This window comes from Schistocerca americana, chromosome 9 (assembly GCF_021461395.2).
Source record: "Schistocerca americana isolate TAMUIC-IGC-003095 chromosome 9, iqSchAmer2.1, whole genome shotgun sequence".
Lineage (NCBI taxonomy): Eukaryota > Metazoa > Arthropoda > Insecta > Orthoptera > Acrididae > Schistocerca > Schistocerca americana.
This window is the reverse complement of record NC_060127.1, coordinates 63,984,111-64,004,805: the sequence shown is the minus strand read 5'-3', so window position 1 is coordinate 64,004,805 and position 20,695 is coordinate 63,984,111. Positions and strand designations below refer to the sequence as shown.

The window sequence follows — 20,695 nt, the reverse complement described above, 5'->3', positions numbered from 1 at the left end:
TTGATCTGGAAAGGGTTAAGCCGATAGGTGTGAGGGAGTCAAGTGGATGCTTTCCAGATGCCGACATTGTCACAAGAGTGGCGGCAACACGTCCACAGGGGCCTGACGGAGCGGCTGGGTTAGAGATTCCGTTACTTTGCAGAAACTTAGTGAAAACACTTTCTGGTGGGCTACCAGCGAGGCGTGGGAATGACTTGTGTTCCCAGGCAGCCTTGGCGGGCAAATTCCCGCGGTTTCTGCAAAATCATAACTGTGATTGGCCTGCTCAGGGAATAGCTCCGTGACATAGCAAAATCGGCGCAGAAATTGGCGCCAAGTATCTCCATTGGTGGAATAGTACTGCGTCGGCAATAGAGGGGAATCTTCTGCCGGTTTTCGAGTTTCTGATTGGAACGTTTAACCACGACCACTGTCATGGGGGCGGGAATGTGCTGTGTTCGGCTTATACGGGTGCTCTTGAGGGAGTCGGCTCTCGCCTTTCAGTCGGAGTAGGTTACAAGACTGAGCTCTCGCTGCTCTGGACAGCCTGCCTTCCGTTGGCTGTCTAATAGACCTTGATTTGATTGTAACTGTTTGACAAAGTTGCTGAAGTTTCGACTTCAATGTAACTCTCCGAGTACAGTTGGCAATTGAACGTTACGTTCTGCATACAAGCGGCCTATGTTGTCCGTCTTGAGCAGTTTTGGCTAAAGTTGACTGTACCGGAGTTACTGGGTGACTTCTCTTGTTAAAATCACTCACTGTACCGTCAGTGATCGTGTAGCAAGCCTTCTTCGTCTCCCTCAGAGGCGTATTTGTGTTGCTAGGAAGTCTTTAGTCTGGAACAACCAGACCAGGAGAATTTGTTTCGGGCTATACTCGCGACATCATCATCACCACGACGGGACGTCGAAGCAACCAGCCATCACCTCTGGTATGCCAGGTCATGTCGTTGCAGTGAAGAAGACAGCTTGGTAATGTATGTCTGCAGCACTGGCAAATCAGGGAATTTTGCTAGGTGATAATTAGAGCTCAGCAGAGCGCACCTGTTCGTCTTTTCTAACTTTGTTCTGTCTTGGGTGTTCATTGTCTGAGTTATCGCTACTGTAGCAGCAACTAATGTTGGGTTGGCTGGGTGTTTCTCTTAAGATCTGAGTTGCAAGGAACTGGCTCCGCATACCACTTGGTCATAAATGTCACAATCTAATTTATGGACAACTTCACCTTCACAGCATTTATTTGAGTATCCAATTTGATGTATTGTAAATGTTTCATGTGTTTTGTTTATTATTTTGAGTTTAGTCATAATAAATCAAATTGTTATTTTGGACAGAACTTTCATTCTGTTAATCGGTAGAGCAACCCTTTCATTTCTCACTACATTAATGAAACTTTCCTTTATCTAATTAATTTCTATCCAATTAAATTATTGCAGGTGCCAAACTCTTTTGTACTCCACTTGCAGGGTCTATTACAGTCAGTTCACGTTTCTTCTTAATCCACGTGCAACAGCAAAAATCGGACTTAGAAAAGGGGGGGCTTAGAGCATCATTTCCATATGAAGATCCTAGAAGAATTTAGTTTTAAATACACTGCTAGCCCCGGCACCTCGCAAGGTCACCAGAAACAGAAGTGATCAAGCCAAAAATGTTGCACTCTTCCCGACCTGTCAGTATGCCACTCCACAACGAATTCTTTTTGAAGCAGAACCTCTAGGGAGACTTTAATAATTCCTCGGAGGCTTCCAGACTATCCTGACTTTTCCAGTAAATTCAATTTGTCCTATTACTCCCAATTTCAGATGTTTCCAACCAGGATGTACCCAGCTCCAGATGCGGTAAAGACAGTGCACGAGAAAACTGAGGTTCGACGTGCAAGTCCCGGCTCGGCGCACAGTCTCGACCTCTGTGCTGCAGGGCTCACCTCGTCGGGGACGTCGCGGACGATCTCGGTGGAGGAGCCGAGTGCCCAGGCGCAGAGCAGTGCACCCAGGTGGTGCGGTTCCAGGATTCCACTCTGCGCGATCCACTCCATCAGCGCCTCGCGTGCCCAGTGCGCCACCACCGGCGTGCGCCGCCCGGGCACCAGTGCCGACACCTGCCGCCGCACATCTGCGTCGTCGTCGTCCACGAGCTGCATCGTGGCCGTCCACACACTGCACGTTGCTGATGCTGTGTGAATAGAAACCCGAGGTGTAGTGAAGTGGAATAACACTGCCTACTCACATACCACTTATCACGAGACTGGTCGATGATACACACTCATTCTCTACTGAAGAATGTGATGCATCACATTTGTAAACAACACAATTCAATAAAGCTTCTCGTACAATAACATTTTTTACATCTATATTTATAATGCTGATGTTATTCGTGTGACATTTACATGTTATTAATATGAAATGTATAAAAAATTATTTGCACATAAACAATATTATTTCAATATTTTTGTATCTCTTTCTTGTCTCAATGCCCTGGCAGTTATTACTGTAATTATAATTATAATAATTATCATTATTATTAGTATTATTATTCAGTACTGAAAAGTTATGAAATAACAGATTAAAAATAAGTAGTAAATGAACTTCTTTTCTGTTGAAAGTTAATGCTAAAACCACTGCAGTAGTTTTGTAATGTAATATCTTTTAAGTTATGTTACTAAAGGGAAAAGTAATTTTTGACTTAATAAAATAAGAGTGTGTTGGACGTTGTTGACAGTAATAGCACTTTATCTTGTCTCTCTTTCCTTCATTTAGATATGTAATGCATATACTATATCTATATCAAATAGTAAAATTCTTTTACAATCTGTATATAATCCCTATATTTTTTATTTATTGATTTATTTAACCTACTGAGATCAGGGTCATCAGACTCACTCTTACATCTAACCAGGCATTCTAAATGTTCTGCTTTACATTAATTACAACAAGCATGTTGTAAGTTGCATATAAATATATAGAAATTGCTATTGCATAAATAGTATGGAAATGCAGTTTACATTAGTTCATATGAAGTAAAATAAGTTACAGGACGGTACAATGGAACTATAAGTGCTTGCAGCAATGGACACGAGAGAAGTAATGAAGATATGGGAAAAGAAAGTGGCGTAGCATGACTTACTGATAAATAAAAGTGAAAGAAGCATAACTGAGAGAAGATGGGAGCATTTGACATTGAACTGTGTGCAGAGTGCTCGGTAGCTCATTCCAGAAGTGACTGGCAACAACAGATAAGGAGTTTCTGGACATTTTTGTTTTACGAATGGCCACACAGTGAGACACTGTGTTGCGATAATGATGAAGTGGCAGGCACTTGACCTCTGATGAGAGGTACTGTGGTGGGTGTGTACTGAAGATTCGATGATGATGATGATGTTTGGTTTGTAGGGCGCTCAACTGCGTTGTCATAGTGCCCGTACAAAGCTCCAATTTTTTAATCAGTCCAATCTAGCCACTGCCATGAATGATGATGATGATGATGATGATGAAATGATGAGGACAACACAAACACACAGTCCCCGGGCAGAGAAAAATCCCCAACCTGGCCGGGAACTGAACCCGGGACCCTGTGATCCAGAGGCAGCAATGCTAGCCACTAGACCACGAGCTGTGGACTGAAGAGCTGATGATGTAGACGCAGTGTGTGATAGTCACATATACACTGATCAGCCAGAACATTAAGACTACTGACCAACTATTGATACAAACCAGTCCTGGTGATAACAGCGTCACCTGGCAAGGAATGACTGTTAGTCAGACACACACAGTGCGTGTAGTCAGTGAGTCTGCTGTCTGTGAGCAGATTGGGGAAGTCGCGTCATCTATCTGAGTGTGACAGAGGACAGACCGTGATGGCTCGGAGGCTCGGCACAAGCATTTCGCGAACTGCATGACTTGTCGGGTGTTCGAGGAGTGCTGTGGCAAGTGCCTTTAAAACATGGCGAAACCAAGGTGAAACATGTTCAGATGTCATGTGGTTGGGCAGTGAGACATAACAGTCTAATTGAAACCTATTTAAACACACAAATTTTAACCATAAACAGTAGTTTCTGACATAGAGGTGTATGCAAATATGTACTTATGGAAAAGTTATGAAGAAAATAATTACGGAATCTTAATTACACTAATGTGTAGAAGTCCATTAATTGGTAGGAACATTTTATATGGTATGAATCTTCTGTAATTACTAAATATAACAAGTGTATTGTTAACATTTGATACTTAAGCGTTTATACACGCTTAAATTAATGTGCACACTAGAATTCACTCATGTTTAATATATAGGAGTCAAGGTAATTATTGAAATGTGTCACTGGTTTTAGGATGAAAGATTTAATTGTAGCCGGCCAGAGGGGCTGAGCGGTTCTAGGCGCTACAGTCTGGAACTGCACGACCGCTACGGTCGCAGGTTCGAATCCTGCCTCGGGCATGGATGTGTGTGATGTCCTTAGGTTAGTTAGGTTTTAGTTCTAAGTTCTAGGGGACTGATGACCTCAGAAGTTAAGTCCCATAGTTCTCAGAGCCATCTGAGCATTTAATTGTAATTTCGCTGAAGAGCACATCTTGTAACAATACCTAGAATTACGATTTTTTTTATATATATATATATATATATATATATATATATATATATATATATATATATATATATATATATATATATATATATATATATATATATATATATATATATATATATATATATATATATATATATATATATATATGGAGCCATGTTGGTATGGGGGAGTCAGTACTTTGTGTGAAGTTGGAAAGTAAGCATGTAGCTTGTTGAGTAAGAATGATTTCATTATTGTAAGGACGTTACTACTTATTTGAATTTTGTAAAGATGCTTTGATTTTCTTTCAGATCATAATAAACACTCTGTTAAAACATTATACTTGATTAAATATTCATTTAACTTTCTAGTTAACTTTTACAGTAGCTGTCTAAGAATCCAGGACTGTGGCTGCGATAGATTACGATGAGTAAAATAAATAAATAAATAAATAAATAAAAACCCCAATATTATTTTCAACAACTAGCTAGTAACTTTAAAGCAGCCACCTCTCATTACAGATGTTGGAGGTCCTAGGCTGGGCAGACTGGTAAAACAGGATAGGTGGTGAACTATGGCATAACTAACATCAGACTTTAATGCTGGCAGAGTACAAGTGCACTAAACACTCCTAATGATGGGCCTCCACAGCCAATGACACATACATGTGCAAATATTAACACCACAACATCGGCAACTACGACTGAAATGGGCACGTGGTCATAGGCACTGGCCTTTAGTGCAGCGGCAGAGCCAAGTTGGTGGCAGCTCCATTATGCACTGCCTGTCCATATCCAACCATCACTGGTCCCACATGCTCTGGCCATCTCCTCCCGTCCCATGGAGCTTGTGCAGGACATCATGATGGCCGAGGAGTATCGAACACTGGTTGCAGACCACATATAACCCTTCATGATGATCATGGTTCCCTAAGGCAGTGGCATTTTTCAGCAAGATAATGTGCTATGTCAAAAGGCCAGGAGTATGATGAAGTGGTTAGAGGAACACAGTGACAAGTTCCAGTTGATGTGCTGGCCACCAAATTTGTCAGATCTGAGCCATCGAACACATCTCAGATGTGACAATGTGGCATCAGAGCTCATCGCACCTTCCCAGGAATTAAGTAACTTGTATGTGCAGATGTGGTGCCACCTCTCTCAGTGACCTACCAAGGTCTCATCATTGCTTCCATGTCATGACACATCACCGTTGTCACTTGTGCCAAAGGTGGAGATACTGGTTCTTGGGTAGGTAGGTGGTCATACAATGTTCTGGCTGATCAGTGTACAATGCAATGACACAGTCACCATATCCCTGTCAGTCTACTGTACAATTATGCAGTGACATTGAATCGACGGTACTCCACTGTGTGGTTAGAGACCATGCTGTGAGTACATATAATGACACAGCTGCTGAGGATCCTACCACATTGTGCCTGTATGCAACAAGAGTGTTTCGCTAAATGTTACAGCCATATTACACTATGAACAGAGTACAGCAATATAAATAGAACAGTTTGCTGCTCAGCACACAGAAGATGCACTGAGTGACAGACAGGCACATTTAAAAGAACATTTTGAAGTAGACTATGGCACATTATTAAGCTTAAGTGCTTTGTCAGATGTATAAATGAATTTTCACTGTAATCAAGTAAACATTATGCTACTAATAGCAGATAAACATCAGCTGCATAGTAAAACTGTGGAAGCAAAGCTTTCTTCAAAGAAATACATTTCCTACTGATTTATTTGATTGAATTCTGATGACAAGAGCGTGAACAGCATTGAGCACTTTTTTTTTTTTACCAATTGTTTACGGTTAACTAAATGAATACCCAGCCACATATTTACCACAGTTCTATTAGTCTTTCTCCACCCTCCCCCTCACTCTGTTCATCTCCTCCAACCACCCTCTCTGTCCATCTTCTCCAACCATTCCCGGCCCCACATGCTCTGGCTATCTCCTCCTCTCTGTCAATGTTCCTCCGCACTCTGTGTCCATCTGTGCCTTCCTCCTCTATCCTCCTCCTCCTCCTCCTCCTCCTCCTCCTCTCCCCTCCATCTCCACCTGCCCCTTCTATCTCCCTCCTCCCCCACTCTCAGTCAATCTCCCCCCTCTCCCTGTCTATCTTCTCTTTCCTCCCTCTGTCTAACTCCTCCTCCCCCAAATTCTTTAGTCAATGTGCACCTCGATTCATTCCCCATCCCCGAGGGTTATTGTTCTTGATGAGATCTACGGAACATGATGGATGAATTAATTAATTAATATATCAACTAGACACACCCACACTAATAACAACAGGGTCATACTATGAGGACATTTTCCTAAACACAGCAACCTGCTCATTGTGAGCTTTACTGCAGTTTGTGTACTGTATAAACAGAAAACAAGACACTACTCAAAGTACCATCTTCTTGAGAGCATCCACAGTCCCAAATTTTTTAACTTAGAATGTTTTGTGGATAAACAGTGCAGCAAAATTCTAGTGGTAAACACTAACGGGAAACCGGATTGCCCTACAGTGTTGCTGTGACAAAACAAACTTTATGACCATGTGTCGAGCATGAGGCTTAAGTACAAAAGGCATGAGGGTCAAGAAAGGATGACATGACAGAAGTTATTGTAGCTACCATATTACTCAAACTGGACTTACACGGAAGCCTACGATTCTGTTCTGGGAAGATGAGCAGACCACGGTATTTGTACAGCAGGTACGCAGCAGTCCTCCTGTTCTCTAGTCGCTGACTACCAATGGAGTACTTCATCAGCAACGAGCATAATCCTCTTGTTACATTTGATGGCACCTGTAAGGGAACACACAATTTAATAATATTGGAATGTACACTGAGGTAGCAAAAGTCAACACTTGTGTCGCCCATTCGTCGGTGCACCTTGCAGCGACTATCGTTTCTTGTGGCTGCTTTGCGACGTACTGACCTTGCTTTGGCCCCTCGCTCTTTGGATGACACCACACTAACTACATTATTTTTCACAATAGTGATAGATGATACAATGACACAAGTGATAAGAGAGATAGAATGCAGATTAGAAATGTTTGCTGATGACTTGATAATGTGGAGGAATAATGAGGAGGAAGTCCAGAAGGAAATAGAGGTATTGGAATAAGTTGTGCAATAATATGGCCTAAGATTCAGTACAAAGGAGTATGAGCTGGTGGTCACAATATCTGAACACAATACACTTACAGTAAACATGACACTGGTTGGGGAGCACCTGAATACAATTCCCTGGAGACTATAACACAGGAAAATGGAAGAAATGACAAAGAGATAAGTGAACAAGAAAGGTATATTGATATCGTTATAATAAGTGTGAGAGGAATGATGAAGGAGAAAGTATGAAGGTGATCTAGTAAGTGTACTCTATACCATTCTGTCATACACTGCTTAAACCTAGGGCACAAAAGACAGGGAAAAAAGGTAAGGGCTGAGCAAGTGAGGTGAAATGTTTTAAAAGAAGACTGGTGTAAGAAAATTTTGTAAGATGAGAAATGAAAGTATAAGGACGATAAGACATGAGGAATCCCTACAAGAGGAGATTGCGGAAATAAAATTAAAAACCGCTTGAAGAAAATGAAGGAGATAAGGACAGGAGACAGGTGGGAAGGCTGAGGGGCAAGCATCTGGAAGGGAGAAGAAGGTTGGGCCAAAGAGCCAGTGAGAATAATGGGGAAAGTGGGGGGGATTGTGTTGCACACAGACCCTGCCAGTGGGAGAGTGGCAGGGAGTTGTACAACACGATGATGCCTGAAATTTCGGCCACTATCTTCCAGTCATCAACAGAATGAACCAAGAGGAGGTGGACTCTGCATCTCTAGGTTCACTCCACAGATTCCCAGAAAGTACATCGGCCAAATATTGTTGGAAGAGATGGAATTTACATGCTACATATTTAAAATATAATGGATTACTCATTAGGATGCAGAACACTGAAAATGTATTTGAGGTCGGTCAAGATAATTTTTACAGCACTCTCACCTGCACTGCAGCAGCCACCAACCCCGCATAAGTTGCCATGGCAGCCGCAAGCGCGGCCCGTCCCGTGGCAAAATGGTCCACGCGCGCGACATCGAGCAGCGTGATGGTAGCAGCGAGGGCGTGACGACTAGTGGGGGCAGGTGGGAGGTGCCGTAGCACCAGCAGTGCTGCAGCACGCGTCTCATCTGGCGACTCCCGCGCCCTCCGCCGCGTCGCCCTCCCGCGGCCTGCCGGGATACCCGCAAGCTCCGAGATGCGGGTGGCAACTGCTGGCCAGCCACGGACCTGTGTGCAATACTGAGGTTCACTCTCAGACATTTGGGAGTAATATATTTTACATGGGGATGGCTTAAAGGTGTTAAATATTTGAAGAGCCCCTATTTAAGAACTGCCAATGAAATAAGGCTTTATACACTACCAGTTTTGATCAACCAATAGGTGTCAGGTACCCCGTATAGTAATGTATAGAAAACACACAGGATATGTTTGACCGTCTAACTATCAATGTAACAATGTGTGATGATAATCATCACATATCTTGCATTGATACTGTGTCAGCCCAGATGTCCCTATATTTAGCTGATGAGTTGGTGTCATCTGTCGTCAACAGCTGGCAGTGCAAAAAAGTTCTGCTTGCCAGACTGCAACTGCTGAGTATGTAGTCTGAAGAGGCATTGGCAGAGAAAATAGAACATAGTGATTTTGTGAAAGTTACTGACTGGTTTTCACAAATGGGCTAGTTTCAAACTTGGAAGAAACACAGTTCATTCAGTTTTGTATCATCAGAAATATTCCAACTTATATTACTCTAGTATACCAGCAAGAAGTATTAAACAATGTAGGAAATTCTAACTTTTAGGTGTGCATTTTGATGGAAACTGGACGTGGAAAAACTGTACATTTGACCTGCTAAAACATTTAAGTTTGTCTACTTTTGCAATAAGAATAAATGCCATTCTTGGAGATATAAAAATCAGTAAGTATTATGTGTGTTCACATATTTATATCTTGCAAGACTCTCTACAAATAGCTACAAATTTTAATCACAGTCTTACAGTACATTAATTCATTTATGAATATCATTATCAACAATCTACTTGAGTTTGAGAGCAACAGAGATATTCAAATGGAAATAAAACGTGTCACACAGAGCAGAAGTGGTTTCAAATGTAAATTAAAGATGTTTCTCCTTAACAGCTCCTTCTATACCAAAGAGCAGTTCTGGAATAGGAATAATTAGTCATTTTTGCAGAAAAAAACCTGTAAGTAGCAAAGTCTCCCACTGTGTTTTTTGTCTGTATGTGAAGGCTAACCTCAGGAACTGCTTTAGGGATTTTGCTATGGTTTCCGTTTACATTTAGACTGAATCACAGGGAAGGTTTGTCTAAGTAATTTATAACTGCTATGCCAGACAAGTCATCTGGACGTACAAGGTGTCATCAAAAATTATGGTGAATGAACTTTTTAGCAGCAACTGCTGATGCTACAACCATATGATGTACTTCTGTAACTTTGAAGAATGTTTACAATTGGTACCCGTGATTTAAAAGCAGAAATGAGTTAGTAGAAGATGAACGATGTTTGGGACGTCAATTAACTTCAAAAACATAAGGAAATGTGGCAAAAATTGTTTTTTTAAACAGTGAATAACTATTCAAGAGCTTAATGAAGAAGTTAGCAACTCAAATGCGCCTGTGAAAAGCATTTTAACTGATAATTTTCAAATGAGAAGAGGCAGTACAAAATTAATTCCCAGACTTTTGAGGGACGAGCAGAAGAAAAATCGTATGTCAATTCGCAAGGAGTTGAAGGAGTGCAATCATTTGGGCTGGATTTGATGCCCAAAATTGTAACTAGAGATGAAACTTGGGTCTCATGAGTGTGACCCTGAGAGGAAAGTTCAGATTCTCAATGAAAACCAGTGAATCTCCTTGCCCTATAAAGACAAGTCAGTCAAAATCGAGTATCAAAGTCATGCTCATTTTTTTTCCAATAGTGAGGGAATAGAGCAATCAGATTTTGTTCCAAAGGGAACAAATGTAAATGTCAATTTTTACAAGGGTGCACTGCAATGTCTGCAAAACGATGTATGAGGAAAGAGACCAGAAAAATGGGCGAACGGCTTCCTTCTTCATCACGACAATGTGCCGTGCCACACCTCGCTTTTGAATCGCAAGTTTTTGGCTAGAAAAAGTGTTCCTGCCTGTCCACATCTGCCTTACTCACCAGATTTACCACCCTGCGACTTCTGGCTCTTCTCAAAAATTAAAATATTGCTTGACACCATTCCTATCATTGAGAGGATCACAACGGAGTAGCTGAACGCCCTTCCAAAAGAAGCCTTCCACAAATGCTTCCAGTCATGGACTCAACAATGGGATAGGTGCATTGCTAGCCAGAACAGTAATTTGAAGGAGATTAAATCAAGTGCCATGTCAGCTTATTACTTTGTTGCTAATAAAATCGTTCAACATATTTTTTGGTCACACCTCATAGGTAGGTAGTGTTGCCCATGTGAAGCCAGGGTCAGCTGCTAGTACATATTGTTGCTTTGACACATTCCACAGCATAATGTTTATTGCAAATGTGATGTATGGTAAAATTAAGTGAGTAAGTGATCACATAAGTAACCAGTGCAGATGCTCACAGCCCTTGAGTATGTACTTGGGTTCCCATATTGAGGGGTTGAATTCCTATGATTTCCTTGTCTTTTTGTTAGTGTGTACCTTGAATCATCCTTCCTATCTCACTGATGACATCTATGGAACACACTGTTAATAAATGAATGGAAATGTACAGTCAACAACAGGCAAGATCTACCATGTTCATATTTATGCTGTACATAAATTAAACAGTTTTGTTTATTTCGCCAAACCAGAATACAAGAGATTTTGAGGTCATAGTAAAATAAGATGTTTATTGTATATCCTCCACCAGCTGTTAATGGATTCACTGACAAGGGAAGGGTGCTGGAGGGGTCTCGCTGATTTGGTTTTAACTGTGTTAGTAGAAGCCCACCTTAACTTCCTAGAATATCTCACCTGAGTGTGCTTTATGAAATTATAAAGATTTTTGAGTAGAGTGTGAGGAATTTTTTTAGCAACAATGGTCAAGTCAGGTGCAGGGCGCAATGGCCAAGTACACCGATGCAATGCACCTAACTCGGGCTCAATTCTCACTGCTGCTGTGTTTTTTTTTTAAATTTTATTTACTCCTTGCAATGTTAAACTATTAATTATAAAATTTTAAATATATTTAAACTGTTCAATTAATATACATAAAATTAACACATCAGTATAGTCATGATTAATTAATGCATTTGAACAGTTAAAATACATAATTGGGTTCAATGAAAGTAAAACTTCCAAAATTCTAGCCATTAATTATCTGCTTTTATTTATTATTAGAAGTTACATCACATTTTTATAATTATCAATGAAACATTTAAAACATAAATATTGTTCACACAATGCACATTTTATGAAAGCAAGAACATTTTACCGAAATATACTTCATTGGAAAACACATCTCACTCAAATTTTTAAATGAATGACTTTCGTCTGTCAGTTTTGATGCAAGCCAAGCACACAAAATCACTGAGCTGAAAACAAACTGATTCTGCACCACCAAATGTGTTTTAACTGTGTCTTCTCTTGGCAATAATTCTCATTGTTGTTGTTGCAGCAATTCAGTAGCACTTTGTAGCCTTTTAATTATATTATTGACTTGGTGGTAGAGACATACATCACAGGGCTGGGAAGAGGAGTACATTTGGGCAGAATGATCTCCATAGTACACATTACCTCACTTTCAGCATTGATTAATGTGCCATCGTGCATCATATGCTTGGCCGCCCCACAAATCCACCATCACAAGGAATTTTTTTGCAGCAATGTATGGTTTTAATATCATTTCCAAGAAATCTGAATACAGCTCTTTTGTTAGCTTTCCTGACTTGCAGCAAATAATGACAGCACTCTTAAATTATTTTTCTAATTTCTTGAAAGTACCATAATTTGAGGATCAAATTTATTGCCAACTATTGCATACATAAAAATACAGAGGTTAACAATTTCCCTGAAGCAGTGAAATTACCACGCTATGTAAAAGTTGGTGGTTTTGGAAAGATTGAGTTTTTTCACCAAACTGATTTTAGCATCCTTGTACTCCAGTGTCTTGTTATACATTGATTCGTGAGGCTGAAGTGTGACATCATATGTCTTGTCTGTTTACAAAACTCCTCTGCTGCTTCCATCGTTTCTTCCAAAGAGGCAAAATCATTTTTGCCAATGAATTTGACAAACTTCTGCTGTCTTACTGAATGTTTACATTTCAAGATTTTTACCCAGGTACCACTACCAAGAAATTGAAATTTATCTGACAAATCTGGAAATGCGCTGCTGTTACCTATTCTTATAATGTTCTCATTGTCACCTATTCCTAACAGCCTTATGTACCCTGAAACATTGCCCATGTTTTGGTGTTGACGAATGCAATTTTGTCATTTCTAGTGCCGGCTTGTTCTGTTCCTTTCCCTTAAATCTGAAGACTTTTTTTCCTATTTTGTGATTGGGAATCATGATTTTAATGATGGAATTTCCGTTTTGCAGGAGCACCAGCAAAATTGATGACTTTCTTTTATCTGCCAAGGACACCAAAGTACAAGAGAACTATTTGTTAGGATTGTAATTAATAGTCGTTCATGTATGTATCTGTTACAAATAAAATAGGACTGCATATAGTAAAAGTGTATGAGCAAAGAGAGAGGTTGGTACATCCTTAATGTCCCTCACAAAGAGAGAGGGTCAGAGAGAGAGAATGAGAAAATCCACACACCTCTTCATAAAGATTTTCATCATCATATTCAGTGTATAACATCAAATCATCATCATTTACTATGATATTATCTTTCATAATTTCAATAAACTGATCTGCAGATCCTGGAGCCATACTTATTGCTACAGGACATATGGATGCAGAAAGATTGTCAGTGATCACATTTTATAGGGTTCAGCAGGTAAAAACAGAACCCTTATAAAATCAGTTTGTTACCCATCTGTTACAATGCCTTTTTCTCAGGTATGGGCCAGACAAATCAAGTTTAAATTTATGACACAATCAAGGTCTATGGGCCTTTAGGGATGTGAAAAATCTGAAGTCAATGCAAGTAAAAGGTACAGCTATTTATGTCACATATTTTGATACTTACAAAGTCACCCGTCAAAACCTATAGGGCACTTCCCGTTGCACTGTATAATGAATCCAGACCCATTGGAACTTTTGCTCAGTTAACCAACTATACTATATTGATTTACTCTCATACTTCAATGTCACACTATGTAAATTAGCTGGCAAGTAATTAACAGCAAATGCTGTTAAAAGAAATTTATGTTATTCTTATTATTTTTACTATTCAATTTCAAATGCAGACAAAACATACATTTCTATTTACACTTTTATTTACTTTACTATCGATTTGTAATCGATACTGCAACACAATGGGAAGTTTCCAGTTTTTATATGCGCAACATGTGTAACCTCTGTTATTGGATATTATTACCAAAAATCTTCACACCATTACATACTTTCAAAAGGCACCCTATGAGCTTAATCTTATATATAATGTACAAAAATGGGAGTTATCTTAATATTATTTTGACGTATCTAATGTTCTGAAACAAACTGCTTGTCTTATATTATGTTTTATGTGATGCCAATTGAGGCAGTATTGTCCCATCAAGCCCAGATTGTTTTCAGATTTGTATATACTGTTCCTAAGTTGGTCTGAGATAATACCCTGAGAAGCTCTTTGTAAATAACACAAACAACAGTTCTTATGTGTCAATGTAATATTTTGGATTTTGTGGAAGCAAGTATGAATTAATGCACAAGGATAAATAAACAATGATTTTTAAAAGAAAAACTATTGACTCAAAGCTCGGTCATTTAAGGACCAGAAGCTCATACATGATATTGCACAATGTTATTTCGCTGTTGGACATAGTCTTTTGAAAGTCAAGTGAGCTTTCTGTATTTATGTTTGATGCACTATCTCTTCGACTTACAAATACATTGCTGCACCATAATTTTCATTTTATGTCGTGTCCACGAGGCTTAAATCTGAAAAAGCTAAATCGAGGTTGGTGCATCACGGAAACTGTGAAATTTGGCAAGAAGCAAGCAATACAACTAATGGAAAAATATGAAAACCCTTAATTTGTAATTATATCACATGAAAAAGAATATTCTGTCTGTCTCTCTGTCTGTTCAGCTGTTAAGACACCTTTTTCTTCAGGAATGGGTGCATGTTCAAGTTGAAATTTGTGTCACTGAGGTCTACAATGCTTTGGCAGAGTATAACATTTAAGGTTGTAAGTCAATGCAATTGAAAGATATCGCTATTTATGTCACATATTCTGATAACTTGCAAACTCACTCATAAAAACCTATAGGTTACTTTCCAATGAATTATAATCATGATATTTGGCAAGAAGCAAGGTTTTGCAGTACAAGTAAATGGAAAAAACCAAAGATTTACTAAACTGTAATTATATCACATACAATGAGGTGACAAAAGTCATGGGGTAGTGATATGCAGGTATACAGATGGTGGCAGTATCACGTACACAAGGCATTAAACGGTAGTGCATTGGTGAAGCTGTCATTTGTACTCAAATGAATCATGTGAATATGTTTTCAACATGACTATGGCCACACAACAGGAATTAAGAGACTTTGAACATGGAATGGTATTTAGAGCTACACATATGTGACATTCCATTTTGGAAATTGTTATGGAATTCTGTATTCCGAGATTCACAGTGTCAAGAGTATGCCGAGAATGCCAAGTTTCAGACATTGTCTCTCACCACGGATAATTCAGTGGCCAACAGCCTTCACTTAATGGCTGAGAGTGGCAGCATTTGCATAGAGTTGTCAGTGCTAACAGACAAGCAACACTGCGTGAAATAACAACAGAAATCAATGTGGGATGTATGATGTATGTATCCGTTAGTACAGTGTGGCAAAAATTGATGTTAATGGGCTATGGCACCAGACAACTGATGTGAGTGTCTCTGCTAACAGCACATTGCCTCCAGTGCCTCTCCTGGGCTTGTGACCCTTTTGGTTCAACCCTAGATGACTTGAAAACCGTGACCTGGTCTAATGAGTCCCAGTTTCAGTTGGTAAGAGCTGACACTAGGGTTCGGGTGTGGCGCACACCCCAAAAAGCCACGGACCCAAGCTGTCAACAACGCACTGCACAGGCAGGTGGTGGCTCCATTATGGTGTGGGCTGTGTTTACATAGAAAGGACGGGAAATCATTTCAAAAATCTTCATCAAACGTTGTAGTTCTGATATTTTCACCACTGGTAGAAAATTCCTGTTGGGTTTCCATGTTCCAATAAAATTATAAGGTTTTATAGAAAATCACAGCAGACAGGTGGTGAGACGCTGTTCACAACTGTAAAGATCGATGGAAAAATGTTGGATAACAGACATGGCAAAAGCTGCCTACAGGGGTTTGAAACAGCTGCCAGAGCCACGTGCTCTGAAAGCATGACAGAGAACATAAAAAAGATACAGTGCAGGTGTGACAACAACAGAACATTGCTACTGAAGGACAATAGAAATCACAAGCCGTCAGACGTGTTATTTGAAACAATTTCTGTTTAAAAATGTTAATTAATTAATCATAACTAAATCAAATGCATTAATTTTACATCTATAAATTGAGCTGTTTAAATATATTTAAATTTTATAAATAATAGTTTAACACTGCGAGGAATTAAAAAAAATGGCAGCAATGAGAACTGAAACTAAGCCTACAAACCAACAGTTCATCTGGCTGACCACTGTGCCACACCTCTGATTTATCCACTGTAGCTAAAAAAAAATCCCTCACGTTATACTTGAAGGTCCTTATCTTTTTCTCTGACCCACTCAGGTGAGATATTGCAAGAACTTGAAGGGGGCATTCATCTATTTCTACTCTCACAGTTTCAGCCCACACAGAGTCCCGTCCCACACCCTCCGTTTGTCAATTTCCCAATTTCTAAAATTTCTAAAGTCATACTTCACGTCATTTCACACCGAAGAATGCTCTTTTAAAAACCTCCCCCCCTCCCTCCTAATCATCCTTCAGTTCCACTCAAGTGATTTACATATCTACTCCCTCAGTGTCCTCTGTTCTTTTATTATATCTTTCCAGACATGTCACACGAGTAGTATCATTACCAGTTAAACTGTTTGAAAAGGAAGAAAAAAGAAGGGCAGTAAAGTATAGAAAAACTGAATTACAGACTCAGACCAAATGGCTTACAGCTAAATACATTTGAATACATTATGTAGCAACTTATCAAAGGTTGTGTACTGCACTTGAAACATGGCAGAAGAAGTGGAACAGAAGGCTACTGTTTACTGCATAATAGTATAAAGTCTGCAACTGTTAAACACATAATTAAAAATATTCACAATATTAAATCAATTGTAAGATACACTCCACTCAAAGTAAGAACTAACAAAACCACTGGTGCAGATAAGCTAAACATTCACTAGTTTGCACTTTCAGATGGTAAATCTTATATTCAGTTTACTGGGGTGAATACAACAGTGTGCTGATAAGTAATGCCTCTGAATTTCTTATTCTGTTTTCAATATCAGTTGAGATATCACACGTCACGCATATTACTCGGTCGACCTTCCAGCTTCACTGATGGAAGTTGCAACCATCTGCCTCCAGAGGGCTCCAAATTCTAGCACATAACATGACTGTGTGTAATGTAACTATGTCAGTGTTTGAGAAACAGCTTGTTATAATTGAGTTTCTAACCACAGAAAACTTCATCCACACATGGACTATCCTCTCCTTCAGCACGTTAATGCCAGACCACACACGAATGCTGTGACATCTGCAACAATCCGATGCCTTGGGTTCACTGCCATCGATCATCCTCCTTACCATCCCGACTTGGGCCTATCCAATAATTAAAAAAAGCTAAGATTTCAACCTGATAGTGATGAAGCAGTAAAAGGAGAGATGCGGTTGTGGTTCTGTCAAGAAAGTTAAACATTCTACAGTGATGGTACAACGAACTGGTCTCTTGTTGGGAGAGCTGTGTTTGCTGCTAGGTGACTATGTTGACAAACAAATATGTAGTTATGAGGAATAAGGAAATAGAATGTTAATATTTCTTTTTCAATTAGAAAAAAGGAGGCATTGCTTTTCAGTCTGCCCTCATATTTTTAATCTCATATCTGCAATTTAATAGTTCTTCAGTTAACTGTTGCCTTCCGTTTCATTGACCAGAGAGAAGTGTCCACTGTTAGTGCCTCTCCAGCCATGTTCAGGTGTATTTCCACCCAAGTGCTGTATGCATCCACTGACAAGTTTATACCTAACTCTCCATGCTAGTCTATCCTGGGCAAGTCTCTTCATCTCTGGTGACTATTACAACCACCCATTTGAATCTGCTTACTGCATTTGAATCCTGGTCTCCATCTAAAATTTTTATCCCCTACCCTTCCCTCGATTACCACATTCACGATTCCTCGATGACTCAAAACGTTTCGTCAACCTACTTCTGCCAAGTTGTGCCAGAACACTCTTTTATTCCTCTTTTGATTCAGTGCCTCATCATTAGTTACCTGACCTATATATTTAATCTTCAGAGTTCTTCTCGAGCACCACATTTCAAAAGCTTCTGTTCTCTTACTGTCTGAACTGTTCATTGTCCACATTTCACTTCTGCGTAAAACTGCACACAGACAAAAACTTTCAGCAAAGTCTAACTACTACTTAAATTTATGTTTGACGTCGACATATTTCTCTCTTTTGGGAAGACTTGTCTCTTACAAATCTAATTTTTTCAGCACTGCTCGATTAGTCTGTCAACACACTGTTTAACTTTTGTTTATGTTCATCTCAAAGACACTGTTCATTTCGTTCAACTGATTTTCAAACAATTTATACGGCACAAAATGTTAATAAACATCACCGTCTGGGCAACTAACATCCTTTTCCTCTGTCCTCACCACAGCAGATGTTATTAACAGCAATGTACATTAGGTGGCACGTGGTCCGATGTCTACGTTCTCGAGATAACATCTGTGCCATTACTGTACTGACACGTACCTCGTGGGCTGACAGCTTCACAGGGACAATTTCAAACTCCAGTTCTTCCTCATTTTCCACTTCGTAAAGGTAGTCTTCGAATACATTCCGTAGCAGGAAATTCAGAGTGACTTCGATCACATCGTACGAGGGGTGGTTGAGCAGCCGGAGAAGAGTCATCTGGATGTCACTGCTGTCCAGCACTGCAGAGGGGGAGAAGGAAAAATATTTTACAAACATTCTCAGCGTACTATACACTCCACGGTGTGCTAAGTCGGTGTCATTCTGGGTGACGCCCTATCGGAACTTGCTGGCTCAATCACACGGTGGAGTGTCACATCCTGTAGTTCAACTTCTGGGGTCATACATAATTCCCCTACTATGCTAAAGAAAAACCAATTCTGGACTATTACATTTATTTATTTTTGAATAAATGATAGTAATATGTTTTTAATCATGACCGGTTCCAATCGTAGGAGGTCATGATTAAAATTGTGTTACTGTGATTTGTACTGAGATGGAATTTTCAGTCACATTGCTGTCTTCGCCACTTGAGCTACACGAAGTAAATACTTACGTATAAAAGAGATTTAATAAATCTTAGGTAATTACAATTTGGAAATGAATGTGAAAAGGTTGTTTTCATTCAGTTTCATATCTGAAGGAAATTTAATGCAGTTATTTGCCATAGAAGAAAATTCTTCTTTAACTTTTAAACACAATAAATACCAAAGATCATACACAATACAGAATGTAATCTCACAGTCAGTCAATATTTGTATAGGCTCTTTAATTTTGTAAGCCTGCAAGAGCATATGATAATTTTGCACTCTAAAATCTAACATCGCCACCTAAATGCATACCCACTTTATTAGAGCAATACAAGTGTTTGTTGTACACTGTTCCTTTAGTCAAACTGTCGGTCACCGTGTCACACACTTTAATGAACACAAACTTGCTTCTTGTCCTAATAATGTTTTTCCCTGAGAAAGTGGAGGCAGATAACTATATGTTTAGTTCTCAGATGATTGCAGTCTGCACATGCCAGCTTTATTGTACTTAGATTGTTGCAGAGTATGACTAGTGCATTATTTCCTCATCAACTGAGTTCAGTCTGTAGCTGCTGGAGCCACAGAGCATCCTCAGCAGACGACTTTGTCGCTACTTAATCTGCTACTATTTGCTATTCACACAAATTCCACACAATACTGTCTCTCTGCAACAGAAAAAAAAAGTATCCAGTAAAGGATCTCCTATCTGTAGGATCATTGGCCTGGTCTGTATCACAATATACAATTATTTCCATGAAGTCTTCTTTAGTGAAATATAGTTGCAGATCCTTGGTACCCTGAAGATAACTGAGAACCCATCTCACACTCAGCCAGTGTCGGTTCTGTGGAAGATTGCAGTATTGACTTAAACTTGTTTACAGCGTATAAAATACCTGGACTTGTCACTCGTGCAACATCCTATCACTTTCCTGTAGGGTATGTTGTCTCTTCTTTCAGTACAATTTTATCAAATTTTGCATTTACTTAAATGGGAGTTCAAACAGATTGACAGTCTAACGTTCCAAAGACACCCAATACTTCAATAACATGATTCTTTCAATCTAGCTTAATTATGTCCGTATCACGGTTTTGCATTATGTTCACACAAACATTGCTTCACTTTACCAGTATCTTTCATACAAAATTTTATTTCATTTCTAGTATGTTTCACTGAAGGTTAGTATAGTCTACCCACACAGTGAGGAATAACATTACACTAGTCTGCATTTTAAAACTTTTTGTCAGATGACCTGCTGAAAGTAGGTGTTCTTGATTCAATTTTTTATGCTGATTCTAGAAATAAATGTCATTTTTGTCGATCATGTCAGGTTTTTACAAAAAATAAGAAATAATATTTTGACGATTTTTCACTTCTGAGCCCACAAATATATTCTAACACCTTTTCACACAAGGTGAGTTTTTAATCAAAACACAGTTAAAAAATGAAATACATTTAAAAAATACTCCTCAGAACTCATATAATTTGTTTCAT

The 20,695-nt window shown here is 39.3% G+C and overlaps 1 protein-coding gene across 1 annotated transcript in view; it reads right to left on the bottom strand.

The window, feature by feature from the left end:
- LOC124550647 (thyroid adenoma-associated protein homolog) overlaps positions 1-20,695 on the bottom strand; it is a 239,662-nt gene that overhangs the window by 7,374 nt on the left and 211,593 nt on the right. The window contains exons 24-27 of the mRNA XM_047125370.1: positions 18,674-18,855; positions 8,538-8,822; positions 7,193-7,343; positions 1,903-2,150 (exon numbers count right to left, since the gene is read on the bottom strand). Coding sequence (XP_046981326.1) covers positions 1,903-2,150; positions 7,193-7,343; positions 8,538-8,822; positions 18,674-18,855 — 866 coding nt within the window. The remainder of the gene's footprint in view (positions 1-1,902; positions 2,151-7,192; positions 7,344-8,537; positions 8,823-18,673; positions 18,856-20,695) is intronic.